Source organism: Ornithodoros turicata, chromosome 3 (genome assembly GCF_037126465.1).
Source record: "Ornithodoros turicata isolate Travis chromosome 3, ASM3712646v1, whole genome shotgun sequence".
Lineage (NCBI taxonomy): Eukaryota > Metazoa > Arthropoda > Arachnida > Ixodida > Argasidae > Ornithodoros > Ornithodoros turicata.
In genome coordinates this window covers 96157223-96174599 of record NC_088203.1, presented here as the reverse complement: position 1 = coordinate 96174599, position 17377 = coordinate 96157223, and the positions used below count along the sequence as shown (strand labels likewise).

The 17377-nt window shown below is 47.1% G+C and overlaps 1 protein-coding gene and 1 long non-coding RNA gene across 3 annotated transcripts in view; both read right to left on the bottom strand.

Annotated features, from left to right (window-relative positions):
* The window catches only part of LOC135388896 (protein Wnt-1-like), a 43326-nt gene extending 27894 nt beyond the window's left edge, over window positions 1-15432 (bottom strand). For both annotated transcript variants that reach the window (XM_064618766.1, XM_064618767.1), the window contains exons 1-2: window positions 15227-15432; window positions 14929-15078 (exon numbers count right to left, since the gene is read on the bottom strand). In XM_064618766.1, coding sequence (XP_064474836.1) covers window positions 14929-15078; window positions 15227-15249 — 173 coding nt within the window. In that variant the 5' untranslated portion in view covers window positions 15250-15432. The remainder of the gene's footprint in view (window positions 1-14928; window positions 15079-15226) is intronic.
* A 654-nt stretch (window positions 15433-16086) lies between these two features.
* Window positions 16087-17344, bottom strand: LOC135387499 (uncharacterized). Its single transcript, XR_010421152.1, has 2 exons — window positions 16835-17344; window positions 16087-16321 (listed from the first exon to the last, which is right to left on the bottom strand). It is a non-coding gene; the product is annotated as an uncharacterized LOC135387499 (long non-coding RNA).
* Window positions 17345-17377: the final 33 nt, after the last annotated feature.

Genomic DNA, 17377 nt, shown 5'->3' with positions numbered 1-17377 from the left:
TGATTTTGATGTGCTGAATTCAAATGTGACATAAAAACGGTCAACTGGGTGCGGTTTATTCTATTCTTGACTGATTGATTGGTTGATTTAAAGAAAAAAATAAACTGGAGATTTTAGTTTCACCACTGTGAGGTCAGCAGCTCCACATCACTTGCATCAGATGAGGTGGAAAACTCCTAGAATGCTGCTGCTGCTGATTTTGTTGGCTATTCCCTATGACGACGATGAAGAGGATGATAATGGCGATGATGACTATTAGTGGTGGTGGTGCAGTGGCCAGGGCAAGGGCAAGGGGCGATCGCCCCCAAAAGAGCGTCAGTTTATACATTGGATTTCCCTCTCGCCCCTCCCCCACAACGCGCTTCGACAAAGAAACAAACACGGAGTTGTCACAAAACATACAAACAGGTGATCAACAAAATCCACAAACAGCCGTAGTTTCAAAACTTGTTGTCTGCATCAATGTCTCGGAAAAATTTCACCACGGCGGAGAACGCCCGGTGCCTGACACAGGGATGCCAGCGAACAAGTACTTTTGAAACACTGAGCGGACCGGTTTCTATTGTGTTAGAGAGTTTTCGCATTACTACTGCGCACAGTGCGTAGATAATGAGCAAAATTTTAGTCATTACTAGCACGGATTTTCATGCAAATGCATGTTTTTTTTTTTTTTTTTCTCGATATGGTTTCGTATCTGGACGATGAAAAATCGCTTTTGGTCGTGGTTTGGGACCGATTAGAAGAGGTCTATTGTGCATATAAATGCATGTCTTGCACGTTACGGTATATTTCGCATGAAAATGCACGCAGAGCGCATATCTTGCCATATTTCCAGATGGCCAGGTGCAAGAGCTTTCTTCTCTTGTTGTTTTTAATTAAGGTTTTGCAGGCTTCGAGAAGGTTTAGGCCCTCTTTCGCGAGAATTTCGCTCAGAATAGAACATTGACAGTGTTTCGGTTGGGATGTGGTGTTCAACCCCCAGCACCCTGACTGCTCCACTGCGCGAAATACTACCCCCAAATGTTCGAGATGTGGCGCTCAAGGCTTGCGGAGTGCGTTCGCTGCACGTGTATGGCCGGCGGACCGTACTTCGCCTTCGCCTTCGCCACTTTCTTTACCGTTACGAAGAGGGGTGGCGCTCGCGTTTCAATCTGCACTGGGGTATAGTGCCGAAAGCAAAGACTTCGGCTGCATGATTTATATCTGTTGTGCAAGCCTTGTTTGTTGTGTGCTCCTGACGAAGGCACCTTAATCTTACCGTATGATCCCGAATAGAATGTTCTAATCTTGTCAAATATTGTCTTCACACCAAGAACGATAAAAAAAAACATTGCATATATTCACGTTTCCACTGCATATTTCGGAGATTTCTGGTGCATACCTGTCTGCATATTTCGGGAGCTTTTAGTGCATATTTATCCGCGCTCTACTTTTAAACAGTATTATTTCTGCAAACATAAAGCTGTTCCTTGTCTGCTAATTATGTTATGGAAGGGAAACGCTGCGGCATTTAAATTTATTGTAAAATATCCAAGGACTCTGAGGACCGTTGTCCGCACTCTGTCATATTTGGCTCTTGTATTCAGGCATTGGCTTATCTCTTGCTACTGTCCAGCATGGATGAGTACCATTTACCCTCATACCTTTCCTTTTCTTTTTCTTTTTTTGTATTAGTCGCAATATCCTGGTGAAATCGCTCCCTTGCAATGCTCGCCGCTCAATGCTCCTTTTGTGTTGGTGAATGCTACAAACATTATAAACTCAGTTTCGACTTTGTTTTTAACTTCTCCTCGCGGTACTGGTTTCTGAAGCCATCTTTGTGCCAAACGACAACAACAAAAATAATACATGAAGGAAGGAAAAGTGATGATGACACAGGATGCTTCCCCGCAGTGGTCGAGGAACCCTACCCCACTTCTTGGTGCCAATGAAGTGGAGTGGAGCTTATTTATTTTTTATTTTTATGTGTCGTGTGTTTTTGCAACGCAACCTTTGCGAAAGTGGGCAATACTTACACCTCTATGTCTTGAAAATTTGAGCCAATTAGCAATTTTCGTTTTCAGCCCCCCGACGTTAATTCAGTTCAACCGTTTTTACGTCTGAAGCAATTTGGCTGTAGACCTGCGTTGCGAAGAGGAACGGCTACAGAAGTTTGGCGAAGGGAGTCCACGTATATAGACGCAGACTTTCGTGAACGCTGTAGTACCGTTACAAGACATCATCGTTTCATGACCTCTTCAACCAACGTATCTCAATACGATCAACGCGATAACAGCATCGTACATAACGGCACAGACACGCCGGCAACGTTTAACAACAAATATCATCACGTGACCTTGCACATATAGGTGCCAACTACCATCCTCCCCGGTTGATACCCCCCATAACCGCAGAAAATTCTTCCTGGACAATTATATAGCCAAGCTATCTATCACACGGCTGGGCCCCCGATGCCTCCCGGGCAACATCTTCGCTGAATTTCATGGCTGCCGATCTATGCCCGCTGTGGTTTCAGCTGTCCATCGATGCTGCGTCTTCCGCTGTGGGCGGTTCTTTCCGGCGACCGTTTCCCAGGAGTCGAGGTGCGAGGTGGGCGCGGACCTCACACGTCGCCCTCAATGAAGTCGTCTTCCAGCAGAACCTGTTCCGCGGGTGCCCAGAGTGCGCTGCCTCGCCAATTACCCCGCTGCTCACGAGGCCCCCATTAAAAACGATCGCCTTTCGCACCTGCACTCATGGGACGAACGCCAGTCGCGCTGAGGATTGCGCCGCTGACCACCGCCGTCGAGTAGAGGGGCGTGAAAACACGCTGCAAAGACAGCAAAGCCGGTCACGATATCTTCGGTCTCGTCTGCGACGCCTTTCTTTTCTCTTTTTTTTTTCTTTTTTTTTCTTTTGTACGATTCCTGTTTGTTTCTCGCGGGTTCAGTTACGTGGATATGAGCGGATGGATACAATGGCTATCTATGAGTTTGCCATTGTTGTGCTGCGGTTAAGGTGCATGGGTTTACCAGCTCGCGTGGCTCCGTGGTTACTGGTTAGCGTGCGGGCCACGTCACATCGTCGGCTGTGTGGCGGGTAGAAGACAGTAACCTCAATTTATAGGTGATCTGTGTAAAGTTTATGGAGGGCATTACTGATAGGCTACAGGGTAACTTCTGAAATACAGGGCAAAATTTTTGAAATTTTTACCCTTTACTAGACGGTACAGATTTAGAGTGTATAGTCGGCCACGCTTAGGCGGGCAACGTCACGACTATCGCAGGGGGGGGGGGGGGATCGTGCGTCCAGGGCCGACTTCACAGAGAACTGTGCCGACATTTCCCTCAAAGTGTCTGAGGAAAATTATCCTAATCATACTTTTCATTGCCCTTGCTTTTAAGATTATACTCACGTCCTGGGTCAATCCCTCCCTAAGAAAGACGTACCCTTAGAAAGTCTTAGCTGTATTTAGCGTGCAGTGTGTTCACAGACCACATGGGGTACGCTCTCTCCTTTGCCTTTCAACCCTATTCGCCTCCCACCGGGACGAAATAATCAGCGCTGAGCACGCAACTCTGCTCCTTTAGGGTCATTAAGACTGTACCAGAGGGGAGCCCTCATGGGCCCCACAAGTATAACCCCTTCCTGCGAGAAACCCGTTATTAGCAAATAGCTACATCACTTCAAAGCCTTCCGTTTGGGCTTACAAGAAAAAGTCCTCGCCACCACGGACCCGTAATTCCTTCACTCATAAACGAAGACGAACGGACTTAGGAGTCCAAATAGGATGGGGCGGAAGAAAGGACCTCCAAGCATCCTCTTGACCTTTTCTCCCCCCTTTTTTTTTTATTCGCTACACACGGTCTTTAGCGGCCATACTGTATACGGGATGCAGATCAAAGCGAGACATAATAGCCGCACTTGGACTCGCATGGCAGAGTCGAAGTGTCCGTGTATGTGTCGGCATCTCTCCCATCAATAGGCAAGCACTTCTCCCTGTCGGACTCGCATGGGAAAACAAGGCGGCTGGTCGGGGTTTTCCTCCCTTGTGAAGGATCCGGCTTAAGACGTTCATCATTCACGGAGATCGCTTTACAAAAACGAACACGGGATTAGCGGCAACTATCCGCAGACGAGAAACCTCTATTATGGTCCACAGGAATGCCGAATGTCTACGCCCCCTTGTGTACCGTTTACAACGCATGGCGAGAGAGGGTATATATATGTAGGCTGTAGACGATCTCTCCAGACACTTTACAGGTACGTGGGCAATAAATAATGCAAGGAAACGGTCATGCACCACTGTTGTGTCTGTGCTTAAATGACGGTTGGATTGTGTAAATAGCCAACGTGGCTTACGTGCTTTCATGTAGTCCGCAGTCACACCTACATAGATGGACGACGGTAGGAATTCTTAGTTGTCAATGACACGTCTTGGTTTTGGGAATGCAATTCTCTATTCCGTATTCAACGTCTTGAGTCAAGAACGACCAACAGCAGAGTATGCCCTACAGACGTCTCTTGTTGTACACTCACAGCCAGATATATTTGCAGCAAGACTCGTGTTCTGCCTAAGAAACGCACATCGAGCGCTGTATGGTTGCCCCTCCATAGCGTGCACCCATGAGGATAACACCTGTCACACGTAATGTACGCATCCCTAAATTTCCTTTCTGGATGGTCAGGCGGTCATTATTTTACTGGCGTGAAAAACAGAGGGAAAGAGATACGCTTGCGGTGCAGTTCTTAGGTTCAATGCCACTATACACGACAAAGTTCAGAGGATGATAGGTAATGGTGGCCGCATTAAGTTATCACAAAGCTATAAGAAGAGTCTTTTTTTTTGTGAATTTGGCGGGCGTGGTGGCTCTGAGGCAGCATCGCCAATCTTTTTTATACACCTAACCTAACCAATATCGCGTCATTATGTGGCAACACCGCAGGCGCACCCCTGGCACACAACTTTAAAAGATGCGCGCACAACTAATGACACCGTGCATAAATAAGTGAAGACAACTGAAATGAAGCAAGCACTATGGGAGTCGCACTTCCACCAGCGTGGAGCAACTGACGAGAGACTTCTATGCGAGAGAGCGAAAGTTAATTTCACTCGTGGAAATTCGCCTCGATCCAATCATCCAAGCAACGGTCCGACTGCACTGAAATCCCCGGGGAGTCCCCTCTGTTCTGGATGGCCTCAGGCAACGGCGCGACATCAAAATGACTGTTGCAGTCCGCTTCGGCGACAGGGTGGTGGATGGATGGCGTATATTGCCGTTTAAGTATACTAAGGGTGATTACTATGGAGAGATATATAGGTATAGATACTTGGTGTGCCTTGGGTTACCGTACTCAAAATACTGCATTTTGAACACTTTTGCTAGTACTTTAGTATATTTCCGAAAGGTATTTGTACCTTAAATATTGTTTTCATTATTTCCGACTCAATACCCTAATTGTTTTTCGTTTGTCTCTCAGTTTTCATTTCATGTTCAGTTTCATAACAAGGTATACTGTTGCTCACCATGAAGTTATCCTTGCTTCCGTGGTCTTTTTGGTCTTCGCTCCAATATATTGTGGAAGAGGACAACAACTTACTGACCAAGTAGATTATTTTTCAAAGGGAGAGAGGGTGGTTGACTGACGAATACTTTGGAATGCAACTCCCATGCAATGAGAAAAATAATATCTGTGCTTGATTAAAACAAAACGAAAAAAAGAAGAAGAAAAAAGATAGTGATCACTTTCGTGACCAATATTGAATTATCTTGTATACCTCTTGGAGTATCTGCATTACGGTACTTTAACTGCTTTATTTTCCGATAATTTGTACTACCCTCAGTATTTGGTACATTATTTCAAATACATTTTAATGGTATGTTGTACATGTCCGACCCAAACTGCCTGATCTGATTGTACGTCCCATCAACACACATGCATTTCCCGTTTCTTATCCTCCTGTAGCGGGCCAATAAATTGCAATACCGTCCTAAATTTTCTTTTGCAGGTACGTACTGGTATGTAGATGTCCTTGCAGCAGAAATAGTAAAAAGGGGAGAAGTCGACTTATCCCCTTATTGCATACACAGGTTCAATTTATCATCCAGCTGTCACATCGACTCAATATTTCTGCACTTGCACCGAAATCCGATGACATGGCATTATCACCATGATAGCAACATTCATCACGTGTTGTTGCACCGATGTGTGTACACAAATATTCAATAGAGTAACATACGTGTCATGCCCAAAACGTCGTGCCGCGCGCCTTTGTTGCACCTGGATGTCAAGATGAATCGTGATCGCTGACCGATTCTGTCCACTTCCTAAATCGAACTCAACTCAGGGTGGGTGAGGGAGCGGCAGTACCAAAACTGTGCCTCATTGTTTTTGCACTGAGGCGTGACACGTGGTTGCAGTCGCTTTCGGAACCCTATATCAGCGCACTCTTTTGTTTCGCAAGCATCCAAAGCAACCCTTCAATGGGTTAGCATTAACGTGTTTTAATTTCGTGCAACTTATATAATTCTGTAGTCTGACTTGATATCCCCCTCCCCAACCACTCTGAATATTTCATTCTATACCATAGCTTCTTGCCCGCAGCAGTGCAGGGATATAGGGTCCTGCGACTATTGCGGGGAAACATTCCATCATCACTATGCATTCATTTATTGTTGTTGTTGAGCGCAGCAGCAGCGCATCACGCACTGTTTTTTTTATTCCGTGTTAGCGCCGCGAAGCAACTGTGGCTATGAGCGGCGGATGTAGACAGATGGAGAGAGGACAGCAGGAAGGAGTGGGAGACGGGGGAGTTAGTGTGAGTCCTGGGCCAACTTCAGGGGGAACTGTGCCGACATTCGTCTGGATCGAGAGTCTTCAGAAAACCCAGGAGAAAGCTCAGACAGCACAGCCGGTGGTAGGATTCGAACCCACCACCTCCCAGTCTTCAGCACGACCTTGGCTGCCACCAGGCCATGCCGCTGGTCGCACTGCTTTTCTTCGCGGATTTTCTGAGGGACACCGGTCTCCATTGCACTCTTTAGTAGAGATGCACCCACATATATTGTGCCTTTTATGGCTTTTTGCACTGATGGCCATGAGGGTTTCATGTCATACGAAGGATAGGGTGCAATGTCATTATTCACTTATCATGGCACAATCACCCTATCATTCCATATCTGATATAGTAACCAGTGTGCCCTGGGGAAGTGATCCGCAAATTAAGTGGCAATGTAAAACCCCGAGACTAGGGAACACGAAGGGACAGACACAACACGAAGTCGAGACTTCGTGTTGTGTCCGTCCCTTCGTGTCCCCTAGTCTCGGGGTTTTACATTATGCATCATCTTCACCAGCCTTGAGACTTCGTGATGTGTCTGTCCCTTCGTGTTCCCTAGTCTCGGGGTTTTACATTATGCATCATCTTCACCAGCCTTGAGACTTCGTGATGTGTCTGTCCCTTCGTGTTCCCTAGTCTCGGGGTTTTACATTATGCATCATCTTCACCAGCTTTGAGACTTCGTGTTGTGTCTGTACGTCCCTTCGTGTTCCCTATATAGTCTCGAGGTTTTACATTATGCATCATCTTCACCAGCCTTGAGACTTCGTGATGTGTCTGTCCCTTCGTGTTCCCTAGTCTCGGGGTTTTACATTATGCATCATCCTTACCAGCTCGCTTGCTTCCTAGACATTTTTTAAGTGGCAAGTTCCATCACACATTGTCACAATACACGTACTTGTTTGTTGTTGAAAATTTACACCTTTAGCCTGAACCTTTCGATACAGCTCCATTATCGCAACTAAGCAGATAGTTGCTATAGTGAACGTATATAGATCATATCAAAGGCGCGGCAGTTGACAAAAAAGTTCCGTCACTAGCACTCGCTGGCTTTTCGTCCACTGCCGCCTTTGAGATCATTGATATGGGCATTGCAGGGCATTGTGAGGCTTAAATGTTGTGGCTTTCTTCATTGTCCGTTCAACCCCTGCAGTTTACGTATGCCATCTCATTTAGCGGTTCCCTTGACATCTACGGTGCATAGCTATGTCAATGGCATTTGCTGGAAGAGGCTCCCTTTGAGCTGCTCTTGCTATCGCATTCCGGCGATGAAAGACTCGATGCCAACCAGAACAATTAAATTATGAATGATGACGTCATAATCATATATTTGTTGTCGTTCTTGTATGCAACTGAAACAGAACCTCACGCAACAAGGTGCATGGCCCATTTCACGAAATACCATGCTAGTGATCGTTATTCAGTGTTTACTTTGGTACCAATTTATCATCCAACTGTCACATCGACTCAATATTTCTGCACTTGCACTGAAATCCGATGACATGACATCATCACCATGATAGCATCATTCATCAATTGTTGTTGCACCGACGCACAACTCACACAGTCATTACCTTCAACAGCACTCCCAACAGAAGAGCGTCTAAAGGCTGCATCACAAAACAACCTCAGGGCAACTACGCCGGTGCACACACAAGGAATCGGGGGCCCACCGTATCCTATTGCTATTATGCGCAAACACACTCGCGGGGCGAAATTGCAACCGCATGGCTTCAACACATTCCGTCAGGTATACAAAGCGAACGTCATTGGCCAAAAGCCCCCGCGAATATTGACGACGGCGTAATTTCGCTTCTTTTCAAAGCCCGCGGAAGATGGTGCGAAAAAGATAGCTCTATCCGATGACATGCACGGCTCACGCAAAGCGCCCCGCACAATACCCACAAGTGCGTTATTTAAGATGAAAAGGCCCGCCATGTGCGTGTCTCTACCTGTTTTCGAGTCCTGTGTAAAACTACAGAGCCATCCCTTTCGGCTATGTAAGACCACCCCGGCAGGACAAATTGCAGGCCACAAACAAACGTTCCAACACAGTAGGTGCGAAACAATCGAAAGACAGAGCGATACCATCTTCCGGAACAACTCTATTAATGGTAGGTTCAGCAGCTGGCTTTGCAGAGCAAGCAAAACGTGCGGCGGCACCGGGGAAAAAAAAGGCCGCCTTTATTGTTGGGCGGCGGAGTCTACCTGGTCGGGAAGCCCCTAAGGTAAAGGTGTGAAGAGTACATACAAATGGGGGGCCATTAGGGCACGTAGGTCAGGGGGCGTAATTAAACGGCGTCGTGTGGGGGACCCGGCGTCCCGGGCCCGTAGTCGTTCCCTCCGACCTCACACATCGCGCTGATGAAGTTGTCCGGGGGCGGGTCGGAATGCGAGCTATATACCTTCCTGTGTGCGTCGTGAAAAGGAGGAGAGTTAACAGCGTTGTTGACGCAAGTTCCTCCCTAGGACAACGGTACCGCGGAGGTCTTCAGTAATTCATAGGAAAAGGGCCAGTAGTGCCTCACTCTATATTACGGTACATATTCATACATTCGTCACCAACAAAATTGTGTGCATATCGTGAAGAAGAGGCCATGAATTGGATGCAGTATGAGAAGGAGACTGCTTTTTAGTTCAAGCAAGATAGAGTAAGCTCGAAGGACCACGGGCTCTGAACACGGACACGCCACCTTACGTGTAAATCAAGCTTGCAAGCTTGCGCTTGTCCCATCCTGCAGTTTGTAATACGAATCTACTCCAATTACCTGTCAAGAAAACGAAGGTGACGATGGCGATGAGGTTGGTTCCGCCTCACAATATGTTGTTATCAAGTAGGAGAAGTGCCTGTTATAAGATGGGTCCGATGGGTAACGGATCTAATCAAGCAGATACTATTCAACCGAAGTGATGTCGACACCTCATGCACGCAACATACAGCCCTACTTGCAGGAGCTGCACTTGACCAGAGTATACTCAAGGACATGAGAAGCATTGTTTCACTCTGGTCTATCGTTGTCAGCTCATCTCACCATGCCATTTGAGATGTGTGAGTAACCTGGCCGGCTACGGCAAGCTGTGGTGGTGGTGGTGGTGGTGGTGGGGAAAGGGTTCACAGAAGTGGGCAACCCACCACCCATCTATTTCACCACGGAGTAATTTGGTGGTTGCCCTACAAAGGTCCTCCTCGCCAGAGGGCCCTATACGTTTTCTTCTGGGTGTGAAGATCTACTCGTCTGATCTACAAGTCAAGTATCGTGTCTAGTGTCATAAACCCCCTTTAAAAGAACTATTAACAAATGCGGACTGCTGTCTGCGCCATGCCATGCGAGCAATCCAGGACAGAGGATGTGCCTTATCAGAGGCTGATACAGACCCAGTTCGGTGACTAGAACTTGACGTCCCTCTCACCTTGGACATCGCGAAAAAAGTCAGGTGGAGCCGTTGGAAACCAATAAGCGAATACACATTTAAGAGTTAATAACCGCGATGAGCAAAGCGTGCACCTTTCAATCGGTCTGTGCTAAACCCTCAAGGTGTCTCTGGTCTCTAATGCTTCGTCAAATGCAAGGCTATATACATCCCTTTCTGCAAGTGCAGGAAATGCGGGGCAAGTCTTCACACGTTACTTGCAATCAATGTGTCGGAGAACTTCATGTGAATGAGCGTGAAACAACATGTCTTACAGATGTACTTTGTTTAACTGCGCTGCAGCGCTGCAGCATGACTACGATATACGATTATACTATTGCACTCAATCAGAGAGGCTGTCATACGACATACGAACTGTACTTCGTCAGAGTCCCAAGGAAGACAATTGTTTCAAATATGTATTGCTGTGGACTTCCTCTGTCTTTTTTCTTTTAACTGTTTCTTAACTAACCTAAAAGAAACAGTAACCAGAGACATCGAGCGAAGACACCGTCTGGTCATGGGAATGTGCGCTCTTTGAAACCGACCATGAAAACTCTTGTGATCGAAAATGGAACCTTTCTCTTTTTCTTTTTTTCACTAAGTGTCCATGAATATCGTGGACAATTATGCAAGGCCCACAATAAATTATCTATGAATGTGTGAACCAAGGCCGAGCAGATGCATCGAACGTTCGGTTGCAGCAAATCCCAGTTATTCGCATGCTTCGAAAAATACGCACATATACGTCCGAAAAGTTTCAAGATACACTATCTGTTGCTCATGGCTAGCTCCCCCCTCCCCCCCCCAAAAAAAAAGGCGTCCTGTACAATAAAGAATCTTCTAGTCAGTATTTGTTGACACTGTCCTTCTCACACGCAACGGATAACGCAGCATCGAAATGACGAAAGCATTTCTCATTGGTCCGCATCGCGCGTGTGCTTCCGAGGTCTGCTGGACACGGCAGAAAACGTCGAAGATCGCGAGTGTTCCCAGACGAAAACGGACTTTGAGGGGGGGCCTCATTGCCGAGCTGGTCTTGTATAACAGAAACAACAACGTGGATGTATGTATGTTGCGACTGCACACGGGCACAGATAAGGCCCGGATTACTGGGAGGAACGAACGAAGCGATGGCCCCCAAGATGACCCGGTGGAACCTTGAGGGAGCCAGACTAGAAAACTATACCCGAAGAATGCCTGTGCGAGAATGAAGTACGTGGGACACATCTGACTTCGACGCAGCGAAGAAGCGCTAATGTTTTGATTGATTTTTGTCTTATCCGCTTCTTGTTATGATGGGGGAGCGCAGCAATGCTCACAAGGAATCCCCACCGGAGCCAGTCCGATTATAGGTCGGGAATGTCTCCATCCGGAAGCGCTTAAGGCGCAACATGTATAGCCTGTACAGAATGCTAAAACACGTCACGCGGGTACAGAGATCGGGGATACTGTATACCGAAAGAATGGCCCGCGGATTGATTCGAAATGATTGCGTCAAGCATCGATGATTTGTCGCCGTTGGACTGATGAAAGTGATATTAACATGGTGGCTGCTCTGTATTATTCCCCGTTGCGCTGATACGCACTGATTAGAAAATTCCTCAAACTCGGTGCTCTTCGCAGAGCGTGCCAGCTAGCCCAGTCGGGAGGGGGTGTGGTGGTGTCAGTCGGGTTTGGGGGTTGGCGTTGTGTATTGGTTCAGAAAGCGTATTTGTTGACTCTGTACCACGGGAGAGGGTATTTGCAAACGTTACAGCCTGTCTCCATTCGTGATCGTCCTTTCGTTGGTAGAGTATACCCACGAGAAGGCGGAACTATAGATGACACTATACTACGGATTACGCTCTGCGCTTCCTCTGGTTCTCACGCCCTCCAGAAGCAGGTCAGCCACTCCCTGATGTTGAACGCACCAAGGCAAATCCGTTCCTGCTAGGAGCAGATGACACATGGAAAATGGCTTCGCAGGTCCCTGTGCTTTGCATGAGTGAAGAGCATTCCCATGGGCGGTGTCACCGTTGTATTTATGCGAGGGTAACTCGGACGGGATCGGGGGAAGAGAGATGCGAGCGCGGTATTTAACCCCACGGTTTAACCTAACGGTCAGGCTTATCGTACCACATTCTCCGACGCCGTGTTGTACTACATCCTGCCTTGCAAAGTTGTCATATCCAAGCTCTTGTTTAAGACAACGTCCGCCAACGTTGCGTAGAAAGCTACAAGGAGCAGTAAACCTATATGGAACGTAAGAGGGCCATATAGCCCGCTGCAAATCGCGCAAGGAATGCCACCATGGTCCCACGGGAGCATTCCGGTGGCCGCTGTCGTCGGTCAGAATGAATGAGCCGAGCGGCGGCTGCACCAGATAAGCTCTAACGAATGATGGGTACGGGCATAATCCGTAGCCTTATCTCGTCGCAGTCGACAGGCTTGCCCAGATTTGCAATTCATTCGCCTGTTCTAGTCACAAGGGGCACGGTCCACCCGCTCGCTGCCGGAGAGGAAAACTTGTATTCCACGGTCGTCCTTTTGTTTCTATATAAGCACTTATCTCCACAGAGATGCTCGGCGCCAGGCTATAATTCAACGGGCCATCTCGCATCCCGTCTCTAAAAAAAAAAAAAAAGGAAAAAAAGCTTCCTGCTACACCATGACTCACGTGGATCACCACGGACAGCTCCGTGTAGCGCTGGACGAAGTGCATCGTCGTGTTTAATTTGTGCCGCTGTTTAGTGTCATCAGAAGGCAGTAAAGTTTCGGTGTGGTGTTGAATTTCCAGAATAGACACCTCGCTGGTAGAGATAATGTATCGGCTGTGCACAGAAGGACACCTTCAGAAACGTTCCGGATTGACATATCGACACTTCGTTCCTGCGGTGCTACATCGCGCGACTTTTCTTTTCTTCTCGTTTAGATAATAAATGTGTGTTGCATAATGTCGCGCGATATAACGTAGCGACTTTTCCTTCGTCTCTTACGGCATGCGTAAAGAGCTCCGATTAGCGGGAAAGTCAGGAACCGTCGTATTCTGGCTGCGTCACCCTCAGGGATCCCTGGAGCTTAGTGCGCTCCAGGACGACGGGGACCGCTCTCGGCACTAACAGTGCATTGAGCACGCGCTCCTTGCACGTGCAGGAACAGTTCGAAGCACATAGGCTCTAGGGATCCCTCAAAGAGGAGCGGGAATATGGCATTTCATACTTTCGGATCAATGTAAAGGGACACCATCTGCTTCACTCCTGCACTAGAGCAACACAAAAGAACACAGGAACAGGACAAAGAGATTTATTGAGGCTGAGGTAGAGTACGCAAATACGAAAAACGGACTGGGAAAGGGAAAGACGGAAAGTCAATGGGGAGAGTGTGCCGCGTTCAAAAGGACCAATTGCTTGTCCTGTTCATGTCTTGTTTTCTGTTGCACTCATCGCTTGTTCAATTATGCTTCCAAGTTCCGATTCGCCCAAATTTCCTCCATTGACGCTTGTTCAGCGATTTGCCGTGTGCAAACAAACGCGAGTGTACACAATCGTCGTCCGACCGCTCATTGGTGTACGAACCACGAAACTATACGTCTTTTCTCCTTCTCAGCACCACAAAGAGGAACCAGCGAAACCACGGGATGTCACGGTAGGAGTGAAAATGTGATTGATTGATTGAGAAATAAAAAAAACATGGAGATGTGAGAAGTCTTCTACGCATGTTACAAGCAAACACGCATAATCACTGCTTCTCCTCGATACGTGAACTGATAACGATGCTTCAGGCTGTCCTTTCAAATGTGATTCTTCTTCAGTGGACCTGGCCTAATATTTCTGCACGATTTGCGTTTCTTTGAGGAAGTCACACAGCACACTGAGTGAAATTTTTCGGTTGAGCTATGTTGACTATCAGCAGATAGATCCAAAGTGCAAAGGACGATCCTCCTGCGATCTATAAATGTAATCATCAACAAACTACCTAATCCAGCTACCTCCAAGCCGACATACAAGCGAAGAAGTGGAACATACTCCTCAACTAAAAGAAATGGAACAGCAGACCCCAAACTCGGGCGTCACCAAGCTCCAAAACGCAGCTACTTCTACTCTACTCTTTCAAATGTGATAAAAAAAAATGTCACTGTGCTACTGCTATGGTGTGCTAAGGGAATGGTGCGTGCCCTACAGCAGTGCTTTGTTCACAAAGCTTCACTTCTTCCTCACCGGTGAAAATCCACGTTTCCGAAAACTTGAGGGATTTTTTTTAACGAAATCAAAGCCTGAGAATATTACATATAAGGACCCAAGGCTCGCAATGCGTCTCACTGTCAGACATACTGATCTTTAAATCTATTCATCAATTAATGCGTACACATAACATGTACGCAGTTCGGGAACTGTTCGATACGAGCTTGAGGAAGGGCAAGTGCTATGTAGATTAGATGTATACGCATGTATATATCTCGTAGCCGCGCCTTGGAAAACTGTCGAGGAAGGAACCAAACGCTTTGGGCCCAGTTTGAGGCTCATATATACCCACTGTAACTGCATGACCGCTGTCAACTGCTTACATCGTGGCCCACGCAGCCTCTCCCTTGACTAAAGTGAGCAACACCTTTGTGTTTTGTCTTAAGTTTCGAGTCACCCATTATTGCGGTTTCGGGAATGCAGGTTAGATGGAGTGCAATTGTGTCACAAATTTCAATATAGAAATGTACCTACCACAGCCAATGCTTGCAATACCACGATGCACTGTTCCTGCTCCAGCTCCACAACACACCACAATACGCATCACGTGAGCACACCAAGCTGTCTGCCGTAAAGTCGTCCATGGACAAGCGTCTGCTCGACAGACCACCTCCCATTGACCGCCTGAAAAGAAAGGACCGTCGACATCAATGCTTGTCGACGCGTTCTCAACACTGGCAAGAGCAAGTGAGCAGTGGAGACGGTGCAATACTTTCAACTTTCATTCATCTAGCTTCCCATAAAAAAAAAAAAAAAAAAAGTCGCGTCTTACCAATTACTTCGCCGCGTAATCATGCACCATCAAAGAGAGGAGGACGGGCGTGCACGCCACCGTGTTATCAGCAGAGCGGTAAAAGCAATCTAATGACCACAGTTACTTGAGGGTGCGGGATGTATAAAGGAGACCATAGTGAGATTCGAACTTTTGGAACGAACAGTTAAGACAGCCTCACCTTAGTGATGCAAGATATACCTTCTGCTCCTTCCAAACTTCGTTACCGTACAGACAGGGATAGGAGTGCCCTCACAATGCGTTATCGGAGATACACCGTTGCATATAAGTAGGTAGGGATTTGCGCAGGATTTCCATCTCGAGGGTGGGGGGTGGAATTCCTTGGAGGAGGGGCGTGTGACACTCGTACCTGCTGGATTTTGAGAGGTATATTCTGGTGTTTTTTTTTTTTTGTCGTTTTTTTCAGGTTTTTAGGGGAGATGTTACAAGATCTTTATGGATGTATTAGGCACGGGATGATAGGGAAATCCCTGCAAGTAAGGTTTCTCGTTTTCGGACATATATTTTCTTTAGGCCTCTCGAAACTGCAGTAACTATAATAAAACTAAGTTCGAATTGGCTTATAACCATGGCGGTTCCCGACCTTCACTTGTGGGGGGGAGGGAGGCTGTTTGTCTAAGCACGGAGTGGGGGAGGGAGAACCTAATGTTTAACCTAACATGCCCCATCACACTTTTTTCTTTTTCTGGAGCCACCATTGCTTATAACATTGATTACTTTTGCTCTGCCTGCTCATGAGAAGGGATGGGCTTTAGTGACTCCCTGGGCTTCTCGGGCTGCCTTGCCCGTGTCAGACATCATGGTCTGTGGACAGCAGATTACAAACAAGACACAGGACATTCCCGTATCTGCCTTTATTGGCTAAAAGCATATAGTGCGTCATTCCAACTTAAAAGAACCTTCCAAGCAACGAGTAGCACCGAAGAGAGGAAGCACATCTGGGACAGCCGGGAGAAGGAATGTAGCAGCCGCTGTAGCAATGAGCACATGGGGCACAAACGCATACCGTGCATCCCAAGATATCTCTTCCCACGAAGCAATCATCCTCGCAGTATTCTACAGGGATGCACACACCTGGAAACACCAGTTATTTAAATTATAGTGACATTCCTACCAGAGGCAGTTTTCCCAACTGTACTACGGAACTGATTGACAATGGTAGTAGTCGTCTGAACAAGAGGGCTCATCGGGTCTTGTGGAAAGAATCCGAACGTGAATAAGGCTACCAAGATGCTAAACAACATTGCGCAAAAGCAAACTGCTGAGGAGGCTGGTTACACAAGGAGACACAGCTAGCTACAAACTCAAATGGTATAATAGATATCTAGCTGCGTAATGACAAGAGCACCTTGGTGTTAGACATGCCAGATCACAACAGTAAACATCCTAACAAAAGCAATGAGAGATGTTCGGCTTGCTGGTGAGACATATGGAGAAGATCTACGAAGTACAAACGATGCAAACAGGGACTACCGCAGAAGACAGTAGCTTTTGAGTGCTTGTGTCCTATATATGCAGTCTTCTGCGGTTGTCGCTGTCTTTGGCCGTATGCTGACGACGCCCTTAGGTATGCGGGCACGAACCTACCTGAAGTTTTGCTGATCAAGACAGAAGCGAATACGGACACAATGAAGATGAAGCTAAAAGAAGTCATGGCGGCTGCTCGGCTGGTATCGTTGCGACGAATGATGTGTTCCTCGTCGTCTCGACCTGCTCGTCTGATCCGCAGGCTCGAATATCGCGTTTTTATAGCATTTCAGTCACAGACTCAAAACATGTATCCGCGGACCAATCAACGACCTACCCGGTATCACACCCTGACGGCATCGAACGTGCTGATAAGTGACGTCGCAAACAGCACAGCGCGTTTTTGATATGAAGTGTGAAATGAAATGGTAGGCGAGATTTGTTCTTTGTCTGAGGAATTCCAATGCCAACAGCCTTAATCAAATGCTTTTGTTACCCTTATCCCTTCAATACACAACCGCTGCTTCTAATCTGATTTGCATTTAACAGCCTGTCAACATAACGCCCACCGAATCGCATTGAACGAGACAAGCAAAGAGAAGAACACACATCGTGTGTGCACCCGCTACGCTTTGTTAATCCGGCAGCTAAAGCTTTCGTTTT